Source organism: Cajanus cajan, chromosome 2 (assembly GCF_000230855.2).
Source record: "Cajanus cajan strain Asha chromosome 2, NIPB_CcT2T_4, whole genome shotgun sequence".
In the NCBI taxonomy this organism is placed as follows: domain Eukaryota; kingdom Viridiplantae; phylum Streptophyta; class Magnoliopsida; order Fabales; family Fabaceae; genus Cajanus; species Cajanus cajan.
In genome coordinates, this window is record NC_138518.1 from 10935802 (window position 1) to 10963235 (window position 27434).

The following is a 27434-nucleotide window of genomic DNA, read 5'->3' on the forward strand; positions in this document are numbered from 1 at the left end:
CCTAATAAAGACTAATTGTTATGTACAGTAACTACAGTTTCATTCCAGTGTATGATATAAATATAAATAAGCGAAGTGACTGCTTATCATACCTTGCCTTCCTTTGCGAGTTTTTCCCTCTCTTCTACAACTATTATCCCTCAGGTGAGCCTTATACCTCCTTGTCCACCTATGCCTTCAATTAGAAAAAAAAAAAAAAAAACTAATTTCATCATCATTCTCACAATTTTTTTTTTATAAAAAAAATCAATAGAATAAATTTTAAAAAAAAAACTAGTTACAACAACGAAACTGACTAAAGGAACTTTAAAAACTGAGATGTGAAGCAGTAATGAAAGATTTGTGATGGCTCATGTTCATACATAACAAATATTAAATATTCATGCATATCTTTTCATAGGTTTAAAATAAAATAGCTTGTTACACCACGGTATATATATAGAAGTTCTTTGTCCAAACGTGTCAATGGATTTTCTGGGTGCAGTTTCAATAGCTCCAGTTTGTGTGGTATCAAGTGCAACTATGGTTAGTGGTTGTTTATTATCTGAAGAACTCTCTCCATCGACACTAGGAAGTTTTTAAGCTTTGGCTGTTGTTATTGTTGGTTGTGGTTCATGTTTTGGTTGTTGCATGAAGTTCCCAATAACAAGTTTTGGCTGTTGTAGTTCTCTTTCCAATCTGAGAAACAAAAATGATTAGAACAAAACAGAAATGAAAGTATCTAGTGTAAATGAGTAATGGTTTTAAAATCTTGTTTGATAATATCTATGCATTTCATATATTTTACAATCGTTATTTTGTTCATAGTATCTAGGAGGCACTTAAAAGAGATTAGTTGAGTGTTTTTAATTTTTAATTTTTTCAACCAGAAAATAAAAATAAAGACAAAGAGAAGACAGCTACTGAATTACAAATAGTAGTCCCGTATTTGTCAAAGTGTAATTCACAAAATGAATATGATTCCTATTTTCCTAGAACCTTGAAAGTTTACTCTGCTTCTAATATGAGGGTTTAATTGATTTACAGCTGATGCAAGTTGAAGAATCTCAGTGCAAATCAGAATATATACAATCATAGTTACTAAAACTTTGAAAGGTAAGCTTCATTCAATCAGTGTAGATGGATTACTTCTTTTGCTTTAATATGGTTTTGGAAAATCAAGTCATGGCTTATTTTTTTTCCTCTTATCATACGGGTTTTAATTTGATCAAGAACTCTAGAGATGAAAAAATGAGTTTAGCATAGGTTCTGCATTCAAGTGTTTAAAATACCTGTTTTGTTCGTGTAACACCCCAATTTTCAAAAAGGTTATTATTATTATTATTATTAGATGGTATTTGGTCATAATTATTTTAATAATTATAGAGGAATATTATTTTGTACGTTTTAAATAATTATTATTTTGGACAATTATTTTGTACGTATTAAATAAGTATTTTTATTAGTATTTTTAAATAAATATTTATATGTTTTAAGAGAAGGTTGATTTTATATGATATTTTGTTATTGAAATTATATTATTATATTTAGGGTCAGAAATATATTATTATTATAGAGAAAAAATATTTTATAATATACATGTATTTATTTTATTTAATTATTTTGAGGAAAATTAGAAGTGGGTTAGAAGAGAAGGAAAATGGGTTGGGTTGACCCAGTCCAATGGATTAATTTTAAGAAAGGAGTCAGGTGGTGTTAGCCCTATCTGCCTCATTTGCGTTCTGAAGGGTTAGGGAAAAAAAGAGGAGAAACAAAGAGCTCTAAGGAAGAGTACTCAGGAACGATCTTAGATCACACCAAGACCATTCATCTTCTGCTCATCCAGGTACGGGGGAGATGGGTTTCTTCATATGTGAATATAGGGGTGTTCGGGTAGTGAGGGCAATCCCTAAGTCCCTCTAGGAACTCTATTTAAAATTCTGAACGATTATCTGTGCAATCGATGTTCTAAATTCTTAATTCATTTGGAAGAACTTATTTCTTGAATTGTCTTTGAATTCCATTGGGGCTTTCTTGTTAATTCTTTATCCTTAAATTTGATGACTTGAATTTTATGTGTTAAGAAGAGTTTAGATTTTTTTTTTGTAAAACCAATGGAAACCAATTTTTGAGGCTTGAGATGTGTATGGATTGATTTGGAACGTATGAAGAATATAAATGGAGTTAAACTGAACCAACGGGGTGTAAAAGTAGTGAAAATTGGTAAAAACCTTGTTGAAACTCGTAAAACGCAGGTTTAATTTCACAGAGGGGAGTCTGGGCAGAGATTTGGGCGCTCAGCGCCAGTTTTGGGCGTCGGGCGTCGGGACCCCGACATACGTTTGTAATTTTGCGATATCTTTCTGTGTAGTTATCCAAATCGAGTGCCGTTTGTTTTGTTAGAAACTATACATCTGGGGCTACCATTTAGACACAAGAATCGTGTAAAAATATTAATATTTGATAAAGTTATGTGAGTTGCAATTTGAGCCTTCCAATCTGTGTGCGAACCACAACATCAATTTTTGTGAGCCCTGAATGGTAACCTAAACGACTTTATTAGGATTTGTGTTCTTCATGAAAGTTGTAGATATTGATGTTAGGATTCTAATGGAGTTGGGATCACTTAGAAATGATATGTATATCTCGAGTTATGGTTAAATTATTAACTGAATGTCATAGATATTGTGATGTGTGTGAAGAATTATGTGAAATTTGTGGTCTATGATGTTGATAACTTAATGATAGGTACCTAGCATGTGAGGATGATATTGCATGGATTGTTATTGACATGTGATGATGTTATATAATGGAGATGCATTAATTATGAGTTACGTGGGATGCATGAGTTGCATGAGACTTATGAGTTGCATGTGGTGCTTGAGAAGCCAGACGTGGCTATATTGCATTGGACCCTGGGCCCAGAGAGGGGTTGAGACAGGGGGGACCATGACGGGAGGCATTCCATGCGTGGGCCGTTGGGTGTTTAACTGCGCAGCTCACTGGCCACAGAGGGTTTAACGGTGGGTGGATTGCCTTTGCACGGGCCGCTGAGTGTGTAATCGTGCAACATACCGGCCTTGGGAGGGTGTGAGAACGGTATGCCCGCATTGGCAACAACTAAGGGAATTGACGAGGTACGCCCATTGTGCGGAGTGCCACGTTGAGACTCTTAGGAGAGGAGATGTGTATGAGCATATAGTGAGCATGTGTATGAAAGCTTGTATGATTGTAAAAAAATGATTTGGTAATTATATGAGATGTATTTGTTGTTTATAGTTAATGATGATATTTTGGTGCACGGTGTGGGGTGGGAATTGGGTAGCTCTATGTTTATATATGATGTTATCTATCTCTCACCGTCCTGTTTTTATGTGGTTTTCTTTTAGGTGAAGATGAAGGCACTCATAGTGTTGAGTTCTAAAGGGAAAGGGTTCTGCTCTGATAGGATGTGACATTGGGGCATGAATTTAGGATGCTTTAGTTATGAATTGTTATTTGTCGTTTGAGGAGACTTATTTTTAGGAGTTTTATATTCACCTTATATTTGTAAATTCTGGATCCCTTTCATTTTTCTTTAAAGACCTTGATAATTTTCTTTTAAGAGTAAAACTTTATTATTATTATTATTATTATTTCTATTTATTTCAAGACTTGTGAACCTATGAGTTTTTATTAAAATATGTGGACGCTTCTTGATGTTATATTTATTGAATTATTCTTATTGTTGTTACTTATCTATTATGGGGTAGAAGGGTGTCACATTTAGTGGTATCAGAGCAGGTCGATCCAATCGGCCGTGAGTTGAGTCTACTATGCTTGTTTGGTAGATGAATGATGGAATATGTTTTGCTTTATGATGAGGATAATGATGATGATGATGTTTCCCTTGTGTTGTTAGTGTTGTGCTTACACTTATATTGTTTTCTCAGAATTTGGCTGAAAGACATGATATAGCTTAGTTGAGGCTATTCATGATTGCTTATTTGTTTTGATACTTCTTGCTTACGTAAGAAGTAGTGGTTGAGTGGTATCGCTCGTATTGCAAGCATATGTTCCAGTAGTAGTGGACGAAGCCTTGCTAATCAACTAGAAATTATTGGGACCTTAGATTTGGGTGAGACATTGATTTGTCGAGAGTTTACGGTTAATGGAGTTTCTAGAATCTATAGTTGTAGCGATTGAATCCAAGGAGGATGTATATGAGAATTGGAGTTTTGGTATCCTTGATGAGAGATTGAAATGTTGGTAATTCCCTTGAGTGTTGGTGTTGGCATGTTTACCGTTTATGGTTTAGGTAGCATGTGAGTTTTATTTTCTAAGTCTGTTGTGCTAAATATGTGAGTTGTTTGGTTTAGGATTGTAGTGGGAAGCTTGAATATGAAGTTGAGGTGTGAGTTTGGAAGGGTTGATGTATTTTTGTGGCCTTAGATGTATTGATATACTATTGCTGTTTGGTGTAGAGGATATTTTCGCTGCAGTTTTGTTGTGCCATTATGACTACCATATTGACAGATTTAGATTTTATGATCTTCATAAAAGTTGTAGCCTTAGACGTTATCTTTCCAATAGAATTGGAATCAGGTAAAACGGAGGTCTAGAACTCCAGTTATAGCTACTTTAGTGATCAAAGGTCTAGCTGTAAGCGCCGAATATATCTGCTGCGGTTTTTGAAATTTTTAGCTAAGAAGAGGATCTTTTAGAATTTTATGTCTTCATAAGAGTTTTAACTTATTCTCTTAGCTTTCTTTTGAGATAGGTTTGAGATCATTTGGATGAGTATAACTCTCTAGGTATCATTTTCTTTGATCATTGTTGAAGGGATATGTATGGTGTCATGATATTTTTGAATTGTTAGACAATGCAAGGATAAAAATTGATTTTTGTCATGATTCTAAGATGTTAGGTGGATTGAGAGGTTGTTTAAGATTGTATGATGTTATGTGGTAAAGTTGATTCATGCTTTATGGTGTAAACGATGATTGATTCGTATATGCTTAGGGATAGTATATATGAAGATTTTAAAGTAGGTATTCTAATATGATTTGATATGCATGTATGTATATATGAGGATAGATGACTTTATGGATCAATTAGTGGATGTTTGTGTATTAATGAGATTGATCTTAGGATGTGATATCACCATATTAAGAGTTAAGTGTGAAGATATATCCAAGATAAATTTAGGATAGATTATCTAAGTATGATTTTTGACTGTATGAGATGAGTGTTCTAGGCCATGTAATTTTCTTGCGGAGGTATAACGTAGATCTATCTAAGATAGAAGTTGTGCTTAAGTGAGAGATACATGAGTCTATTAGCGAGGTTATGAGTTTCTTGGATTAGCTCATTGTTGTTGGATATTTATTGAGTAACTTTCTAAGATAGCATTACCTTTGAACATATTGAGTAAGAAGAGTGTTATTTTTGTGTGAGATAGTAAGTGTGATAGTAGTTTCCAAATTCTTAAGGAAAGATCGACTAGTGCGCTAGTGTGAGCATTGGCCGATCTTAGTAAGCCTTTTGTGATATATAGTTATGCTTCTAAAGATATGTTTGGGAGGAGTATTGTGACAAGAAGGAAAGGTAGTAGGTTATGATTTTAGGCAATTGAAAATTCATGAGAGGAATTTTCTTATCTATGACCTTGAGTTAGTAGCTTTAATATTTATACTAAGATTTGGAGACATTAGGTATATGATTCTAAGCTTGAAGTATTTTTTGATCGTTAGAGCCTTAATTATCTGTTGACTGAGTAGTTAATTATGTGACTAAAGAGATAGTTTAATTTCTAGAGGACTAATATTTCAAACTTAGTTGTTAATTGAGTAAAACTATTGTGGTGACCGATGTTTTGTGTAGGAAACCTTTATATTTATCTTCCCTTATGATTAGAGAGATGAATCCTTTTGGCTCAAATTAGAGATTTAAGTTTGGCTTATAAGGTTACTCTTAGTAGTGTGAGACTAAGTATGACTTGAGTAACGAATGGATTGTTGAAGGAAATTGGAGAAGCACAATTTTGGTGACAAGATATGAGGCTATAGGATAAGGTGATGGATAAGAGTTTGACTTGGGTGTAGATGGAGTGGTGAAATTAGAGATCTGATATGTATACCTAGTGAACTTACGCTTAGGTGCTTAATCTTTAGAGATGATCATAGAAGTAAAACTAATGTTGTAGCAGATGCCTTGATTATGATAACCTCTGGTATATCGTTTATGATGATTTAAGGGTTGGATTTGATTGAAGAATTTAGAGACTTATGCTTTGTGTGTGAGATTATCCTTAGTAGCATTGAATTGATTATGTTGAAAGTGACTAGTGAATTAATGAATGAGATTAGAGAAGCCTAGGAGTTAGAGCCTTTCTTAGAGAACCAAGTGGAAAAGATTGGTAGGAGTGTAGATAATTTTTTTGAGTAGAATCGATGTTATTTTGAGGTGCAAGAACAAATTTGGGTGCTTAGTAACCTTCAATTAAGAAAGATGATTTTAGAGGAAGGACATTCATTTAGGAGCTACTGAGATGTATCGGGACCTTAGGAGGATGTATCAGAGTGGTGCAGCGGAAGCATGGTGACCTAAGGTGAAAAGAGGAGTAGAGAAATTGTATGCTCGTGTTTAGTATGCAAGAAGTCTTTTGGAATTTTGTAGCACTTAGACGTCCCATTTTGGAACTGTAATGGTGAGTGGATAGACCTTAATTGTAGGTTTGTCTGAGATACTTAAGAGATCGATTCTATTTGCGTTTTAGTGGATAGACTTGCCAAGTTTACTTGTTTTACCTTTAGATATCCTTTGGTGAAATTGATAGAGTTGTACATCAATAAGGTAGTGAGGTTGCATAAGGATTAGAAAGTAAGAAGAGAGAAGTCTACCATTACAAAAATTTCGGGGACGAAATTTCTTAAAGGAGGGGAGTATTGTAACACCCCAATTTTCAAAAAGGTTAATATTATTATTATTATTAGATGGTATTTGGTCATAATTATTTTAATAATTATAGAGGAATATTATTTTGTACGTTTTAAATAATTATTATTTTGGACAATTATTTTGTACGTATTAAATAAGTATTTTTATTAGCATTTTTAAATAAATATTTATATGTTTTAAGAGAAGGTTGATTTTATATGATATTTTGTTATTGAAATTATATTATTATATTTAGGGTCAGAAATATATTATTATTATAGAGAAAAAATATTTTATAATATACATGTATTTATTTTATTTAATTATTTTGAGGAAAATTAGAAGTGGGTTAGAAGAGAAGGAAAATGGGTTGGGTTGACCCAGTCTAATGGATTAATTTTAAGAAAGGAGTCAGGTGGTGTTAACCCTATCTGCCTCATTTGCGTTCTGAAGGGTTAGAGAAAAAAAGAGGAGAAACAAAGAGCTCTAAGGAAGAGTACTCAGGAACGATCTTAGATCACACCAAGACCATTCATCTTCTGCTCATCCAGGTACGGGGGAGATGGGTTTCTTCATATGTGAATATAGGGGTGTTCGGGTAGTGAGGGCAATCCCTAAGTCCCTCTAGGAACTCTATTTAAAATTCTGAACGATTATATGTGCAATCGATGTTCTAAATTCTTAATTCATTTGGAAGAACTTATTTCTTGAATTGTCTTTGAATTCCATTGGGGCTTTCTTGTTAATTCTTTATCCTTAAATTTGATGACTTGAATTTTATGTGTTAAGAAGAGTTTAGATTTTTTTTTTGTAAAACCAATGGAAACCAATTTTTGAGGCTTGAGATGTGTATGGATTGATTTGGAACGTATGAAGAATATAAATGGAGTTAAACTGAACCAACGGGGTGTAGAAGTAGTGAAAATTGGTAAAAACCTTGTTGAAACTCGTAAAATGCAGGTTTAATTTCACAGAGGGGAGTCTGGGCAGAGATTTGGGCGCTCAGCGCCAGTTTTGGGCGTCGGGCGTCGGGACCCCGACATACGTTTGTAATTTTGCGATATCTTTCTGTGTAGTTATCCAAATCGAGTTCCGTTTGTTTTGTTAGAAACTAGACATCTGGGGCTACCATTTAGACACAAGAATCGTGTAAAACTATTAATATTTGATCAAGTTATGTGAGTTGCAATTTGAGCCTTCCAATCTGTGTGCGAACCACAACATCAATTTTTGTGAGCCCTGAATGGTAACCTAAACGACTTTATTAGGATTTGTGTTCTTCATGAAAGTTGTAGATATTGATGTTAGGATTCTAATGGAGTTGGGATCACTTAGAAAGGATATGTATATCTCGAGTTATGGTTAAATTATTAACTGAATGTCATAGATATTGTGATGTGTGTGAAGAATTATGTGAAATTTGTGGTCTATGATGTTGATAACTTAATGATAGGTACCTAGCATGTGAGGATGATATTGCATGGATTGTTATTGACATGTGATGATGTTATATAATGGAGATGCATTAATTATGAGTTACGTGGGATGCATGAGTTGCATGAGACTTATGAGTTGCATGTGGTGCTTGAGAAGCCAGACGTGGCTATATTGCATTGGACCCTGGGCCCAGAGAGGGGTTGAGACAGGGGGGACCATGAAGGGAGGCATTCCATGCGTGGGTCGTTGGGTGTTTAACTGCGCAGCTCACTGGCCACAGAGGGTTTAACGGTGGGTGGATTGCCTTTGCACGGGCCGCTGAGTGTTTAACCGTGCAACATACCGGCCCTGGGAGGGTGTGAGAACGGTATGCCCGCATTGGCAACAACTAAGGGAATTGACGAGGTACGCCCATTGTGCGGAGTGCCAAGTTGAGACTCTTAGGAGAGGAGATGTGTATGAGCATATAGTGAGCATGTGTATGAAAGCTTGTATGATTGAAAAAAAATGATGTTTGGTAATTATATGAGATGTATTTGTTGTTTATAGTTAATGATGATATTTTGGTGCACGGTGTGGGGTGGGAATTGGGTAGCTCTATGTTCATATATGATGTTATCTATCTCTCACCGTCCTGTTTTTATGTGGTTTTCTTTTAGGTGAAGATGAAGGCACTCATAGTGTTGAGTTCTAAAGGGAAAGGGTTCTGCTCTGATAGGATGTGACATTGGGGCATGAATTTAGGATGCTTTAGTTATGAATTGTTATTTGTCGTTTGAGGAGACTTATTTTTAGGAGTTTTATATTCACTTTATATTTGTAAATTCTGGATCCCTTTCATTTTTCTTTAGAGACCTTGATAATTTTCTTTTAAGAGTAAAATTTTATTATTATTATTATTATTATTTCTATTTATTTCAAGACTTGTGAACCTATGAGTTTTTATTAAAATATGTGGACCCTTCTTGATGTTATATTTATTGAATTATTCTTATTGTTGTTACTTATCTATTATGGGGTAGAAGGGTGTCACAGTTCGCCTTGTCTTTGATTTCCTAAATGGTTTGATTTGTTTTTGATAAAGATGGAATGAATTTTGAGATGGTAGAAGAAAATATAGACTTCAATTTCTTGTAAGGATTTAACCATTTTCAGTATGATATTGTGAGAAGGATAACTGTGAAATTTCTCTATCTCTGGAAATCTAACTAGGCTGCAATGAATTTAGAAAGTATTAAATCTGACATGAAGCATTTGCCATCGAGAATTCAAAATTCAGATTGATAATGAATGTTGTGCTTGTTGGCTGCTACAGGGAACTCATAGTGGTGTGTGGATAGCAGTCAAATTTGCTGCCAAATTGCTGAGGGTAGTGGTATGTGACAATTGGATTCTGGCCCCTCCTTTTTTTCTTTTATCGTTTAGCTATTTTTAGAGTTGATTTTATGACTTGACAAGTCGACATATCTTCTCTTGAACCATTTGAAGATTAGAACAGGAAACTACTTAGCTTATATGAAACCCGGTTTCCCACATCCCTCAATATTCAACCCACATGTTTTCTGTCACTTTTTCAGCTGGTCATGGTTTATCCAGCCTAGGATGGCCATTTTCCAGCCAAAAGTCAGCATTATTCAAAATAACGAAAATTGAGTCTGTTTTATTTTATTTCAAAATAAAAATTTTATTTCTTGCTTTCACCTTGTTTTTTTTTTTAATGATCAACATGAAAAATTGCATTCTCAAATCATTTCGAAACATTAGAGTATTAGTTTGTTTCAAGAATATGTTAGAGTCACACATCAATTATCAGTCATGACTATTGAGGTACATTAAGAAAAATTATTACATAAACATAAAGACTCAAAAACCCATGCAATCAACTTTCAAATATACACCATCTCCTCTTAAGTCTTGGTGTATAATTGTCGGTTGAAATAAAAAAAATGAATTTAAAAAATATAAACAAATTTTTATTTATTTATTTTTTCATTTTAATAAAAGTTTGAATTGAACACAACAAGCTATAGCTATACCCAAAACTTAAGACTACTAGTGGGAGGAGCTAAAATACAATGTACATGTGAAACATGATATGTGTTGAGAGTGATAATCTTTCAAAATTCTTAGCTGGCAACTTATATATATGATTCTAAAATCCTAATTCCAAAAACTATGAAAATTTCGTATATTTAATTATCATAGAAATATATATAAATATATCATTAAAAACAATAACTATCATATATTTTGTTCAATTATATATTATCAGAAGTTTATAATGAGAAGGCACATATCTAGCCTTGTAAATCTTAAACTTGTTTTTGATTTGGCAGGAAGTGTGCAGAGGGTCATACTTCTCTTCTTGACATCTATTAGTCAACACATATCCAGTTTGTCATATCTTCTTAGTAAGGTACGTTAAACTTAATTATATTTATGTAGTTTATTTATCTAGTTGAAGAAATGAGATGAATTTTATTTATTAGTTGATGAAATAAGATAACTTATATTTGGATCTTCTACCTTCTTAGATAAATGAAATAATAGGTTCAAATAACATTGAATTAGTGTATGGTTTGCTCTTCTACTATATAGAGAGTCTTTATTGTCCTTGCGTTAATTGTTTGAATGGGAGACGACGTGTAATTGACGAAATACGAGACCATCTTATTTGTGATGGGTTTTTAACGAGCTATACAACATGGATATGGCATGGTGAAGATAAAGAAACTCAAACTGTGGCCCAAACTGAGCAAGGTGATGTACAAATGGAAGATCAAATAGAAGACATGATTCGTGATGTGGGACAAGAGTTTTTCCAGCAAGCACAATCACATGTGTATGATACTTTAAAAAGTGACTTAGAGACACCTTTGTTTCCTGATTGTACAACCTTCACACGATTATCAGCAGTGTTGAGATTAATGAACTTGAAGGCAAAATATGGGTGGAGTGATAAAAGTTTTACAGAGTTGCTTGAGTTGTTGAAGTTAATGCTTCCAAAAGACAACATGTTGCCAGATCGTTATTATGAGGCGAAAAAGGTTTTGTGTCCAATGGGTCTACAGTATAAGAAAATACATGCATGTCCTAATGATTGCATATTGTATAGAAAAGAGTTTGAATCATTGCACAAATGTCCTCGTTGTGGGTTGTCACGGTACAAAGTGAAGGATGATGGTCGTAGTAGTGATGAAGATGTAGTTGACAAGGGGCCTCCAGCGAAGGTGTTATGGTATCTTCCAATTATTCCAAGGTTCAAGCGATTGTTTGCTAATGCAACTGATGCAATGAACCTTACATGGCATGCAGACAATAGAAAATATGATGGCATGCTTCGCCATCCAGCTGATTCCCCACAATGGAAAAAAATTGATGGTTTGTTTCCACATTTTGGTACTGAGGCAAGAAACCTTAGGCTCGGCCTTGCTTCAGATGGAATGAATCCTTTTGGAAACTTAAGCACCAACCATAGTTCATGGCCTGTTCTACTTTCAATTTACAATTTGCCTCCTTGGTTGTGCATGAAGAGAAAATATGTAATATTGTGTATGATGATTGCAGGCCCAAAACAATCAGGAAATGACATAGATGTTTACCTAAGTCCTTTGATCGAGGACTTGAGAATTTTGTGGGAAGAAGGGGTTGATGTGTTTGATGGGTATAGTCAACAGAGTTTCAAGCTACAAGCAATGATATTTTGTACTATTAATGATTTTCCAGCATATGGGAACTTGAGTGGATATAGTTTTAAAGGACATCACGCATGCCCTATTTGTGAAAAACAAACAAGCTACCTACAATTGAAGCATGGAAAGAAAACTGTCTACACTAGGCATCAAAAATTTCTCAAACCTAATCACCCATATCGAAGATTGAAAAAAGCTTTTAATGGATGTCAAGAACATGAAATTGCACCCACACCCTTAACTGGTGAGCAAGTTTATGATCAGGTGAAGGACATAAATATTATATTTGAAAAGACCCAAAAGAAGTCAATTGAGAAGAAGTTGTGGAAGAAAAGGTCCATATTTTTTGATCTTCCATATTGGCGCCATCTAGATGTTAGACACTGCATAGATATTATGCATGTGGAGAAAAATGTATGTGATAGTGATATAGGCACACTTTTAAACATTAAAGGCAAGACAAAGGATGGACTCAATGCTCGTCAAGATTTGTTAGAGATAGGTATACGTGAACAGTTACATCCAAAGTTAGAAGGTAAGCGTACATATTTGCCTCCAGCATGTCATACTTTGTCAAGAAAAGAGAAAATAAGTTTTTTTCAATGCCTACGAGTTGTGAAAGTTCCACAGGGATACTCTTCAAATGTTAAGAGCCTTGTATGGAATGATCTTAAACTGGTTGGCTTAAAATCTCACGATTTTCACATTTTAATGCAACAACTTTTACCTGTGGCTATACGTGGCATTTTTCCTAATAATGTTAGAAGTGTGTTAACTCGTTTGTGCTTCTTTTTCAATGCTATATGTGCTAAAGTCATTGACCCTAACAAGTTGGATGAGTTGGAAAATGAGTCTATTATTATCCTATGTCAATTGGAGATGTATTTTCCTCCGAGTTTTTTTGACATCATGATTCACTTGATTGTTCATCTAGTTAGGGAGATCAGATTGTGTGGCCCTATTTATTTACGATGGATGTACTCGGTTGAGCATTACATGAAGATTTTAAAAGGGTATAGCAAGAATCCATACCGTCCAGAAGCATCTATTGTTGAAAGGTACATTGCAGAAGAAGCTATTGAATTTTGTTTAGATTACATCTCTAAAGCAAAACCAGTAGGGATTCCTAAGTCTCGTTATGAGGATAGAATTGAAGGCAAGGGTACAAAAGGCCTAAAAGTTAAATTTATTCTTCGAAAGGAATTACTTCAGGCACATTTGTATATATTGAACAACACTAAGGAGGTTCTCCCTTACATATCTGAGCACCAAGCCTTTTTTGAAGAAAAATAACCCTAGAATGAATGAAAAATCGGTGGTCAATGAGCATAACAAGACATTCTTAAAATGGTTTAAAGAAAAAGTCTTTAGTGATGACAGTGCTTCTGACACATTAAAATGTCTTGCAAACGAGCCTAAATATAATGTCTTTACTTATACTGGATATGATATCAATAATTTTTCATTTTACACAAAGTCACAAGATGATAACAGTACCATGCAGAATAGTGGGGTTACTCTTCAGGCTCAATCTATGCATTTTTCTAGTAGAAATGATAAAAATCCTGTTGTGGCATCCACAAGTTACTATGGAGTCATTGAAAACATTTGGGAGATCAGTTATGGTACATTTAAAGTTCCTGTTTTTAAGTGCAAGTGGGTTGATATTAACATTGGTGTGCGAACTGATGAAATGGGATTTACAATGGTAGACCTTAGCAAGGTGGGTCATAAGGATGAACCTTTCATCATGGCAAACCAAGCAACACAAGTATTTTATGTCAAAGATCCTATTGATGAAAGGTGGTCTGTGGTTCTACAAGGTAAAAGTGTACACAATCTTGACGATTCAACAGTTGAGTTTGGGGAGAGTCTTTCTTTCTCAACACTTATGCCAACTAACAACGAAGAAATTGAACAAGATGACGTTCATGCCACTCGTAATGACCATGATGAAGGCATATGGGAAAACATTATTATCTAATTACCACATTAAGTTATGTATATCTTGATGTATACTTTAATATTCTATTTATCATTTTTTTCATGCTTTTAATGTATTTTAGTTACTTATTTTGCAATTGACCTTGGTTTTTATTTTTGTCAAAGCAGGTACATGGATACTCAATTTGATCCACAAGACTCCCCTGCTCCTCAAGGCTCCCCTACTCCTCAAGGCTCCGCTGCTCCTCAAGGCTCCACTGCTCCTCAAGGCTCCGCTGCTCCTCAAGGCTCCACTGCTCCTCAAGGCTCCGCTGCTCCTACACCCCCTGCTTCATAGACTATATCTAAGAGAAAGAGGAAGCCGACACGAATGAAAACCTTAGCCTGTAGGTGCATGAAAGGGGAAAAAATATCACTTGACGTGAATCCCACTACTGGGATAGTTTCAGGGCCAAACAAAGTCGAATTTGCAAGTTATTTGGGAACCCTTGCTCGAGACAAGATTAGTATTTTAGTTCCTTCTTGGAAAGAAGTTCCACAGACTACTAAAAACATGATTTGGCAGGATATATTGATATTTCCATTATCTTTACATAATTTGACAAAATTATGATTATTTTTAATGTTATTATTGTTAATTGTTTAATCTAAAATTGTTTTGTAGGAATTGTATGACATTAGTGATACTACAATATTAAAAAGTAAAATGCTTTCAGCTGTTGCTACAAAATTTAGGCAACACAAGTCTTATCTTACCAGGGAATGGGTACATGGGAAACACAAGGGTAAAAGCCCGTGTGATGAGTATAATATTGACCCTGAAGAATGGGAGAAATTCAAAGAAATTCGGAATGACCCTTCTTGGAAGGTAAATTGTGTTAATTTTTTTTTGTAAAATGTATATTAAATTTGTAATTTTATTTCAATTTTAATTATCATTTTATTAAATTGTTGCAGCTTGTAAGAAAAAAAGCGCAGGATATCCAGAAACTCAATAATGTACCCCACCTATTGTCTCGTGGGGTGAGAAATTATATGAAAAGAGAACTTAAACGACTTAAGGAGGTAGCAATACAATATGGTGCTAGTGAGGATGTAGTCATTGATCCTCCACCTCCTCCTCCACGCCATAGGTTGTGGAACATGGCTCGCACAAAAAGCTTTGGAAAGATGACTTTTGAGTCTGCTAATCAAATTGCACAAAAAATTGTAAGTATTTTCTTATAAAATTAATCTCTTTATGTATTTAAAGATTTATTGTAGATTTTTTTTATTTACGGATATATTATAAACAAAATTTGTTTTTTGTAGAATGTGTTGGAGGAGAAAGAATCACAAGGTTCATTTATTCCTGAAGGCCGTCAGGATATATTAAATACTGCCCTTGGACGACCAAAGCATCCTGGTCGTGTTCGTATAGCTGGGGTTGGTGTTACTATTGGTAATTACTTTGGACCGTTATCACAGGGGTCATCCTTATCTAGATTGAGCCCACAGGATCTTGAAGCCCTCACACAACAAATATATGTACGGGTCACAAAAACTTTAATGGAAAAGTACCAAATATGAGTATTGCACAGTCACAGGATGTTCCTCCAGTTGAGGTAGATCATGCTATCGTGGCCCGTGTTAGCACTAAAGGCAGTTGTCAAACTCCTTCAAGTGCTATTGTTCCTAGTAATCCCTTTGGAGATGAGGTTCATGCAAATATCTCCAATAAGTGTGAGTTATGCATTGAGGGGATTCCTCCGCTTGTAGTGGCCATTGGTAGAGTTTGTGAGGGTTGTTCAACTATACACAACGTGCCTTTGACAAATGATTTGGTCAAGGTGGTCATTGAGGAAGTTCGAGATTCTAATGCTCGAGTTCCCATACCTACTTCAGAAGTTCAGCTGGTTGGGCAGGCCTTAAAAACTTTCATTGCGTGGCCGAGACATCTTGTCAGACCTATTTCAACCACGGTATATATTTTTTCCTATTTTTTCATTATTACTAACTTTAATTACAAATACATATTGTTTATTCATATTAATGTTTGATGTTTGATTTATTGTATAGGATATTCATCGAGCAAATAAACGAGTTCCATCTATTGATAGGTCAGAACCTAATGGTGATCCTATCACTGGGTTACGTGAGGCATCAAAGTCCTTACTTTATGGACAACCATTTCAGGTGACTTGACTAACTAATATAAAGACTATTTAACATATTTATATTTTAAGTTTGCTACTTACCCAAGTTTCCAATTTCAGGTGATATGTCCTGCAAGTCTATTTGGGATCAGCGATGATGATTTTACGTTGTATATTTCATTTCAAGATATATATGAATTATTACAACGTCAAGCAATGCTTAACATCTCAATTATACAATTATGGATGTTGTAAGTACACAATTGTTAGTGTCATTATCTATTTAATTATGATTTCCTTCACTATTAATTTTTTCTTTTGTATGTATTTTAGATATTTGAATCGTAAAATTGAAGAACTCAATCATGGTAACTTGTATGGATTTCTTGAGCCCCAATGAATTAAAAAATCTGGGAATAAAAAAGTGGAGTCTCAAAATTATATCATTGAAAGGTTACAAAATTCACCCAAGCAAATTTACTTTGCTCCTTACGTTGATCAGTAAGTGCATCTTTGTCAACTCTATTTAATTTGTCTATTTATGTATCTATTGTATAACTAATTGTGCCTAAATGTAGAAATCATTGGCAGTTATTGGTTCTCTGTCCGACAAAGAATGTTGTTGTTTGGTTTTGTTCTTTCCATCGTAAGCCAAATGTTCAAATCAAAAATTTAATTAAAAGGTAAAATTTAGTTTCTAACAGGTATTTATTTTATGCTCTCTGTTATAAATTTTAACCATCTAACTTACATTCATTTATTTTCTTAGTGTTATGGTTGTCTATAATGTCATGGGGGTAGATCTACAGCACAACCAAAGAACCTAGATTGGATTTATCCCATGGTAATTGATTTGTAACCTCAATATGCCTAAAATGTTTTTTTATTAACTTAAATTAAAAATTACTTATACAACTCAATCTAATTTTCATTTTAGAGTAATCAACAACAAGGAGGTTACGAATGTGGATATTATGTGATGAATTGGATGTTAGACATAATTGAAGGGGAAGTAACAAATGATTGGATTGAGGTAATGTAATTTTTTTACTTTTACTATCATTAATTAATTTATTTACATGATTTTTATGTAACTAATATATTATACTGTATGTTACAGCTTTTTGATGATGTGGCACCATTGCCGGAAACCAAATTGGAAGACATTCGGAGTCAATGGGCAACCTTCTTTTTAGAAAAATTTAGAAATAGAGCATGATTTTTAGTTTAATTAGGATTGTTTATAATATAACTCCAAAACAATTTTCTGCCTTTATTTTTTAATTTGGTTATCATGTTTTGGTCAAGAGGATCTATTTCTAATTTGATTGTTATTAAGCAAATGATGATTTAGCTCCAGAGCATTACCAGTTTTTTCTCTATCAGAGGCTTGAAGTATATACACTCAGGTTATGATCTTTATATTTAGCTAGTTTTTTTTATTCATTTTATTGTTATTTTTTGACTTTTGTTGGAAAAATAATATTAAATCCATACTGCATGCACCTTCACAATAGCTCATGCTTATTACTCTTTTTTCATTTGCTTGGCAGGTTGAGGGCTTTATGTTTATATCCTCATTCATTTTGATAATTATATTTAAATGCTGAGTGCTAAACTTGAATTTTATTTTAGGAACTGCATTTAGTCTAGTTGTGTACGTGGCAGTTATTGTTTAGTTTCAGTGGAGTGTAGTTATTGTTTGGTGTATAATGAAATCAAATATGGTAAAGCAGATTTACGTAGTTTTATATAGTGTACCATAAGGCAAACTTTAATTGAAAGATAAGAAATATAGTTAAATACACATTGGCTGAATATAACTATTGCTTAGACTACTAAACATCCCCTAAACCCATAGAGCACAATAAAACTCGGTGCCTGTTGAATCAGCATCAGAGCCTATCTGAATATGCAAGGAGCTGCTACCAATCCATGACTAGTGTAACTATAAATTCTACCAACACATTTACTCGGATATGGTTGAGAACACCAACTGTTGAACAAAATCTGCCTTCATCCTTCTCTCTTGTTGATCCTTTTCATCACCCATATCACGTGCATCTGTACCAGTCCTGCAAAAACAAAATCATTAGCAATATTTCAACATTGGATTTAAGGGTAAAGTTCTCATAAGCCATAAAGATTGCCACAAACTACAAAGCTTAAAAGTCACAATATGGTAAAATGGGTATATTTCATTTATGATTTTCAATAACTTTGCTTTGTAGTTTTGGTAAGGATTACCCCAATGCATGAAAGAAGTTGAAAATTTTAAACGCAGGTTAGAAAGTTTTAATCACGAGCTTATATCAGAAATGAAGTTGACTCAATTGTTTTCTCATGGGTTGTTCTGACTTCTGACAGATAAACTACTTATGATCTTCAACCTACACTAGAAACATTTTATGTGCGGAATATTGAACTGTATTAAAGTAAATGTTATTCATAATTCAAGATATATTGAATTTTATGTCACAAATATTTAGCTAATCATACTGTAATTTCTGAAGAGAATTTGTTCCTGAAATGGAAAAAATAGACAGATATTTTAGTAGAAGTTTCATCCCATTCATAGCCAGGTAATCTTGAGTCCTGACTCGGGGAATGACACAACTAAACAAAATTAAACATTGAGATTTTTTGTTGATGGAAACAGAAATTTTTTCTAAAACTACTAAGTAAACCTCTCGGTTTTTAATCCTTCAAACCGTGAATGATAATTATCGTCAGAATAGCATGCTAATGCAAAGTTATAGGCAAACCTTGAGAGAAACTATCTGAATCATCCTTCATAACAAATATAAGCTATTTAAGTGGGTATAATCTACATGTGTGTATTGATTTGTTTTTCTATTTCTTCCAGTTTTTGATTCATGGAATTTGGTTATGTTGGTTAGTATAGGAGATTTCTGTTTCTGGAGGAAGGTTCCAAAACTGTTTAAGGGATAAAATTCATTGCATTAGTGGCTACTGGCTAGGATTTGAACATAAACATCAAAAGTCAATACACAATGGTTGCAGGAATAGAATTGTCCTATCCAATTGATTGCATTTCTGGGTTTTGGTTTGGTGTTATAAATAAAATATGTTTATACAGGTAACCCACAAAGAATGTAAAAAAATAACTGATTTTTTTTTTTTATAAATAAAGTCTACATCGGTTTCAATTAGAACCGATGTAGATTTGAGTACACATCTACATCGGTTGTGAGGAAAACTGATGTAGATTTGAACGCAAATCTACATCGATTTTCCTCACAACCGATGTAGATGTGTACTCAAATCTACATCGGTTTTAATGATAACCGATGTAGATTTGAACGCAAATCTAAATCGGTTTTCCTGAAAACCAATGTAGATTATGCGAAAATCTACATCGGTTTTAAAACCGATGTAGAAATTTTTTTATTACTACGTCGCTCTATTCTACATCGATTATAAAACCGATGTAGATCACCTTCCAGAATCGATGTAGATTTGCGTTCCTGTAGTAGTGATCCCTCTAAAATATAAATTCACTAGTTTGATTATTTTAAGGTAGATAAATAATATTATTTTAAAAAACTAAAAAAAATTAGAGGTGTTAAATATCAATACGGTAATAGTACGTAATTGTTGTAGGTGACACCTAAGATAATTATTTATCCTTTTTTTTAAATTAAAAGTATTTAAAAATGATCACATAAAAAATAAGAATTCAAAATAAAAATTCCAATTTAAAAAATGAAAATAATAATTAAAAATAAAATTAAAAATAAGAAATTAAAAATAAGAATTAAAAATCAGAAATTAAACATAAGAAATTTCCGACGGATTTATATTTCTGTCGAAAATTTTCGACAAAAAATTTTTGACGAAAAATTTCATCGAAAATTTTTGACGGAAATATAAATCCGTCAGAAATCTTTGACAGAAATATCCGTCAGAAATTTTCCGTCGAAAAATATAAATTTTTTCGTCAGAAAATATAAATTTTCCGATGGATCCATATCCGTCAAAAATTTTCTGTCAGAAATTTGTATTTTTCTTGTAGTGATGCTTTGCAAGCCCAAGAACAGAGGAGACTCATGAGGGAGGAAGGCGTGAATGAAGGTGCTCTACAGGCAAAACTAAAACTCACATGGTTACAAAGGAAAGAAAAAGAAGGCTCAAGGGAATAACTTTGAGCAAGGAGAAAGTTCCAACAAAGGTGGTAAAAGAAATGATGAGAAACCAAACCATCCTCCTTGTCAGCACTGTGGAAAGAGAAATCATCCCCACTTCAAATGTTAGAGAAGAACCAACGTATGCTGTAACAAATGCAACTAGCTTGGTCATATTGCAAAATTTTGCAATAACAAAAGGCAATCTCAAATAGAGGCTCAAGTGGCTGACCAATAAGAAGAGGAGGAACAATTATTTGCAAAAACTTTTTTTGCCACCAATAACAATTGTGAGATCTGGCTGATTGATAGTGGATGCACACATCCTATGACCTATGATGAAGAATTGTTCAAGGAATTGGATAGGATAATTGTTTCAAAAGTCAGAATTGGCAATGAAGAGTGCATAGATGTGAAAAGGAAGGGCACTGTTGCAATTGAAAGTTGTTCGGGTACAATAATAATCGTTGATGTACTTTATGTACCTGAAATTCATCAAAACTTGTTAAGTGTTGGACAGTTGCTTGAAAAAGGCTACAAAATTCTGTTTGAAGACAAAATGTGTTTGATCAAAGATGCAAGTGGACATAATTTTTTCAAGGTCAAAATGAAGGGAAAAAACTTCTCTTTAGATTTAATGGAGGCGGTGCAAGCTGCTATTTCATGCATAATTAATGTTAGTAAGCTTTGGCATAAGAGAATGGGTCATTTTAACAATGTTGCACTGCTGAACATGAAGAAGCACACTATTATGTAAGGCTTTCCATCATTGGAAGTTGACTTAAATAATTGTAATGCATGCCAATATGGGAAACAATATAGGCTACCATTTCCACAAACTAGTTGGATAGCATAACAGAAACTATAATTGATTCACACAGACCTTGGAGGACCTCTACCTGAATTATCTCTAAATGGGAGTAAATATTACATTTTCTTTATCGATGATTTGACAAGAATGTGCTAGATTTATTTCTTGAAATTTAAATCTGAAGTTGCAGGAATCTTTTGGAGGTTCAAGGTTGGATTGAAAATCAATCTAGCTAGCTATAAAATTCAGGTTTTACGGTCTGATAATGGAAAGAAGTACATTTTAGATCACTTTAATTCTTTCTATGAAGAAGCTGGGATCGAGCACCAACTTACACTCCTTACACTCCACAACAAAATGGAGTGAATCAGAGGAAGAATAGAATGATAATAGAGATGGCTAGAATCATGATGCATGAGAAAGGACTTCCGAAGAAGTTTTGGGCTGAGCTGCAAATACAGTTGTATTTCTATTAAATAGGCTTCCTACAAAAGTTGTGCTAGGAAAAACTCCTTATGAAGCATGGTATGGCTATAAACCTTTTGTTCAAAACTTCAAAATTTTTGGCTGTATTTGTTTTACTTATGTGTCAAAGGTGAAAAGAGATAAACTAGACAAAAGAGCAAAAACAGGAATGTCGCAACCCGATCTTGCGACCCATGGTTTAGACATCCTTTAAAAAATCTCATCAATTAAGGAATGCCCGAACACCAGACTAATCCTTAATTAATGGTTTTGAAAAATGGTTCATGGAGTCACCACCAATGTTTTGAGTAAAACATTGGAAAAAGAAAAAGTTTTTAAAAGTCCAATAATGGCCTTGATAACCAGAATTGGGTTCGGGGGTCGGTTACATGTAGGGAAGGTATTAAGCACCCCTACAACACCCTTTATCGGTACCCTTATGATGAAGTTAGCATAGTAAAAATAATAATATAAACACTTAATCCCATTTATGAATGGTTATTTACATGCCTAAATTTAAATTAAGCGATTGACCCTAAAATGTCTACATTTTTGCTTTTATTATAACAATATTTAAAATAAAAGAAGTGAAAGATGGAGCAAGAGATTGATGAGAAATACTTCGTACCAAGCTTTATTAGATCTTCAACTATGGAGACTTTTAGGCGCTTTTTGACTACCTTTCACACTACAATATGTCTCACAAAACTCAAGAAATACAATAGGAGGGAGAGAGCGAGAAATTTTGAGCTCTAAGGAGTCTTGGACGAAATTTTGTGACCGCCTCGAAAACAATGACTGAGTCTGCTATTTATAGACATCCAAAAGTGGCCAGAATGGCCCGTTCCAAAATCGAAACGACCCGTTCTAGATCTGACCGTTATGTGTTAATTTTGTAACTGGAACAGCCCGTGCTTAAACTAGAACGGCCCGTTCTAGAGATGAGTTTAACACATAACTGGCTACATTGGAACGACCGTTCCAAACAAGGGTTTTTAGGCCTTTTTAATAACTTAGAATGGCCCGTTCCAATTTAGGAACGACCTGTTCCAAACTTAGGTTTTACCCCTTTTTTAGTAACCTGGAACGACCCATTCTAGTTTAGGAATGGCCTGTCCCAAGCTAAGGTTTTAGGCCTTTTTAGGAACTTGGAACGACCCATTCCGGTTTTGCAACAACCCGTTCTTGGCTACTAAAACCAGCTTGTTTGAGCTTTTAGGCCTTCTGATATCATGTCCTGTTATTTCCATGCTTGGGAGCTCCATTTCTTTGATAATGAAATTCCATTTCCTTGTTTGTATACCCCCGGACGAAATTAGGTGTCTACAGCTACCCCTCTTTACTTGTCCTTTGGAATGGCTATGTGTTGCTTTTCCAAAGGCAAGTAAAGACGTGGACATTTTGTCCGGGTCTTCTCCTCGTCTCTTTAGTGCTGGTGCTTCTGCGCTGTTTCCCTTGGATAGGTGTATTTGCTCGAATCCTCGCCCTCTAGAGTAGTTGAGTGTTGGTTACGTACTCTATTAGATAACAAGGTTGACAAACTGTACACCTGATCTTTAATCTTCAAGTAGATGCTCCATTGTTTCTCTTGTGATAGTGAGGTGGAGATTTGGGTCTTCTCTCTTGTTTTGACATTAAATACCTCCACATCGTTTCCTTCGGGTAGATGCTGTTTACTAGTATCCTTGCCCCTTAGAGCAACTAAGTGTTGGGTTGTATGCTCGATTGGGTGACAAGGATAGTAAACTTGTACCATCTAGGCTTCTGGCTTGATGTAGATGCTTCTTGCTATTCTGTTTGCGGCATGGTAGTGTGTTCTTTTATTTGTAGCTTGTTTAAAAGGGAGTATTATTATGGCTGGCCTCTCCAAGCTGCCTACTGATGTTGAGTATTATTATGGCTGGCCTTTCCAAGCTGCCCGCTGATGCTGAGTATTATTATGGCTAGCCTCTCCAAGCTGCCTGCTAATGTTGAGTATTATTATGGCTGACCTCTCCAGGCTTCCTGTTAATGCTGAGTATTATTATGGTTGGCCTCTAGGCTACCTGCTGATGCTGAGTATTATTATGGCTAGCCTCTCTAGGCTGCCTGCTGAATGCTGAGTATTATTATGGCTGACCTCTCCAGGCTGCCTACTGAATGCTGAGTATTATTATGGATAGCCTCTCTAGGATGTCTGCTAATGCTGAGTATTATTATGGCTGGCCTCTCCAGGCTGCTTGTTGAATGCTGAGTATTATTATGGTTGGCCTCTCCAGGCTGCCTGCTGAATGCTGAGTATTATTATGGCTGGCCTCTCCAGGCTACCTGCTAATGCTGATGATGTGATTTTCCCTTTTCTTTGGGGAGGACGTTTGATGAAGACAAGGATTGCTGGTAAGTGGTGTCCTTATTTTGGGCTATTTTTGCCTCTTGTTGGGATGATATCAATCGGAACTTGTGTTTCCTTTTTTGGCTTTTCTTGTTGAGATGCAAAAAGATGTTGAATGCTTGTTTATGCATGATAGTAATTTTTGCATATTTTGAATAATTTCCCTTTGATAAAGAAAGTTTTCTAAGTGTGTGAGATGCTTTTTTTGAGATGCATGCGATGCATATTTTAGTTTTCCTTTTTTGGAAGGTGGTTTTCTTTTCTCTTTCCCACGAATGGACTGCTTCGATTGATGTGCAACATTAGTCATATTGGCCGTTTGGTGTAATGACTCATCTTGGGGCTCTCCTTTTTTCTTTTTGTTTAGAAACCCTAACTTTTGCCTAGGATGTATCCTAGCGGGTCTAATAATTAATATAAAAAAATTAATTAACTTTGGAATAAATTATTTGGTAATTAACAATATAATTGAAACATTAATTATTTTAAATTATTTAACTAAAATCTTAATTATTGACAATTTATTATATGATCTTAATATTTTTGTATAACTAATATCTGGTTTAAAATTTGATATCAAAATATTATGGTATAATTAGATAAGATTTTAAGTTAGTATTTTATTAATATTTGATAATTAGAAAATAAAACAAGGATAAATACATTTTTTGAATTTTATATGTTTGATTTAAGATAAATAAATATATTAAATTAATTAATAATTTATTTAAAATTTTAAAATTTAATTTATAAGTATGTAATAAATAAATATTTATAATTTTATAAATTATATTATCATTATAAATTATAAAATTAAATAATTTAAATTATAATTTTAAATAGAAATAAGTAAATTGTTAATTATAAAAGTAAGTACATATAAATAAAGAATAATTAAATAAATTATTGTTATTATTATTATTCATAATATAAAATTATTATATATTATTATTACAGTACAAATATGAGATTGTATAGTTGAAGATGACTTAAATGAATTAATTTGTACAAGTTATATTGATAACATGTATATACATTTCGGTAGCTTATCTCATCAGAATTTCATAGTTAAGTGTGCTTGACCTCGAGTAATATAGAGATGGGTGACCTTCTAGAAAGTTTCCCAGAAATTGTGCAAGTAAGGATAAAACATCCTAAAAAGTGAAATGTCGTGAAATAGAACCCTTGAGAGGCCAAATATGAGGGCTATTGTAACGACCCGCCACGGTCTCTACACTTAGTGGAATCGCACTACAACTAGCTAACTAAGAGAATATTAAACTGGATAACACATACATAGAGGCATAAATATAAAGATCGAAATAATTAAGTTTCTGTATATAAAATATAGCACCATATATGTACAGTCATCCCAAAATATTCCTTAGTGCCGGTCAAGCACTGACAAAAAAAAATGTTACCCAGAATGGTAACTCAAAACACGAGACTCAGCTCCTCGTCTCACAACGATCATCTCTACTCCCAAGCTATCCCTGACCTGCTCCCATACCAAGTATGATCATCGCAGTTCCACCACATGGAAAACAAAAGGGTAAGCTAGAATTCAAAGATCAATAATACAAGTACAGAATAAAAATCTATATTACACATGCATCCCAAATCCTGTCCCTAAGGAACTTTTCATCTCAATCAATCATTCATTCATCAAACATGAAGTCAAACACCACACTTCATCATATTAATAATCATGCAATGAATGCAACTCATGACAGATATGCATACATATCAATCATCTAATGCGTCGTCACGCATACACCTAGGAGATCTCCATAACAATAGAGCTGTACAAGTGACATTCCATCCTACCGAAACCACCCCAACCGTTTTCACGCCCAATGCGCCCGCTCGGTCACAGCTAAACAGGATATATAATCCTCACTCGGGTTTACTCGGATGATGTCACTTACACACTTGGAAGTCCAGCTCCACCGTCAGGTATAGCACAGCTGGGTACGGGCTTACCACGACCTTGGCATGCATTAACCAAGTCAATTGTGGAGTTCGCCCACCGACTATCCGCAAGGATCCACGCACCTTCCCGAGTACTTGGTTAAGGGAATAACCCTCGACCTCATACCCCGCTCCAACACTAGCTAAGGACTTAGAGGAGACTCACCCAACCCAGTGGCCTATCTGAGCACCACTCTCCCAAATCCAGTGGCCTCCCAGAGCACCACTCTCATATATCAGTGGCCTATCCAAGCACCACTCTCAAGAGACTCTATGTGAGCACTTCCAGTTCGAAATATTTTTCCTCTCCTCAAGTCCTAGGCTAGACTCATGCCATAGGCATCACATGCAATCATGCATCATACATCATAATGGTCTGCCCACCATCATGATCAACAACCATACACATGTCATAAGACATCACATGCAATAATGCATCATACATCATAAATGGTCTACCTACCATTATGATCAATACATACCATATGAATGTATCATATTCAAACATTCATATATATCATCACAAAGCATACATATGAATCACACCTCACAATACATCATATATCATACATACATGATCTAAAACTTCAACTTTAAACATGCATAAGCATCAATTCATTCATAAATATATTCAAGCACAGTGTCGTCAACTCGCGCCTGGCCTAACACCAACCCAAGAGCTCTAAGCTCTTCCACGCCTGACACGCTCAACCTGCGCCCGGCCTAAAACTATTCAGAGAGTTCAAAACTCTCATCCAAACTAACAAATTCAGCCACATGCAAACAATCTAGCTTCCCTTACCTGAAGATTGGCTCAGATAGCCAAAGACTGAACAAAAGTAGAATTTCCCCTCGAGGCTCAACTCGAAACTTCAATCCTCCCAAAACAAGCTTTCTAATCTGAATTTCAAGAAAAGACAGAAGGAGTTATTGATCTAGAGGAGAAAAGGAGTTAAACAGAGAAATTTGGGAGAGAAAGGAGCTCACTAACCCAGAGACCTTCTCTCTAAAACTTCTCTCTAGAACCAAAACTCCTCACGGCCCCCCCCTCACCCCTATTTATAGGCAATCCGGAGTGGCCAGAACGGCCCGTACCGATACCGGAACGGCCCGTTCTGAACTCCCAGATCACGCACAAAATCCACGCCCAGAACGGACCGTTCTGAAATCAGAACGGCCCGTTCCGGGACTCATCCGGAACGGCCCGTTCTCCCTCTGGAACAGCCCGTTCTCCCTCCGAAACGGCCCGTTCTCCCTCCGGAACGGCCCATTCTCCCTCCGGAACGGCCCATTCTCCTTCCTAGAACGGCCCGTTCTCCTTGCCGGAACGGCCCGTTCTCAACTACAATATGTAGTTCAATTCAGTAGTGTGGAACGGCCCGTTCCAGTTTGGGAACAGCCCGTTCTGGGCTACTGAATCAGCCTCTTTTTTTTTTTTTTTTTTTTTTTTTTTTTTTTTTTACAATGTTACAATACTCCCCAACAAATAGGAATTTTCGTCCCCGAAAATAGGCTTACCTGAAAAGAGGAATGGATACTATTCCTTGAACCGACTCTTTTCTTCCC

General features: G+C 34.8%; 1 protein-coding gene, 2 long non-coding RNA genes and 1 pseudogene across 3 annotated transcripts; 3 read left to right on the forward strand and 1 right to left on the reverse strand.

Moving 5' to 3' along the window:
• Positions 1–465: 465 nt before the first annotated feature.
• Positions 466–14307, forward strand: LOC145954701 (uncharacterized; annotated as a pseudogene).
• Positions 14308–16041: 1734 nt separating this feature from the next.
• LOC145955244 (uncharacterized) lies at positions 16042–16474 on the forward strand. The gene is made up of 3 exons (XR_014431887.1): positions 16042–16145; positions 16226–16356; positions 16439–16474. It is a non-coding gene; the product is annotated as an uncharacterized LOC145955244 (long non-coding RNA).
• Positions 16475–20578: 4104 nt separating this feature from the next.
• Positions 20579–21007, forward strand: LOC145954702 (uncharacterized). Its single transcript, XM_083069388.1, has one exon. It carries the CDS (start codon positions 20579–20581, stop codon positions 21005–21007), a length of 429 nt encoding a protein of 142 aa, XP_082925514.1.
• A 4201-nt stretch (positions 21008–25208) lies between these two features.
• LOC145955245 (uncharacterized) lies at positions 25209–26878 on the reverse strand. Its single transcript, XR_014431888.1, has 2 exons — positions 26671–26878; positions 25209–25395 (listed from the first exon to the last, which is right to left on the reverse strand). It is a non-coding gene; the product is annotated as an uncharacterized LOC145955245 (long non-coding RNA).
• Positions 26879–27434: the final 556 nt, after the last annotated feature.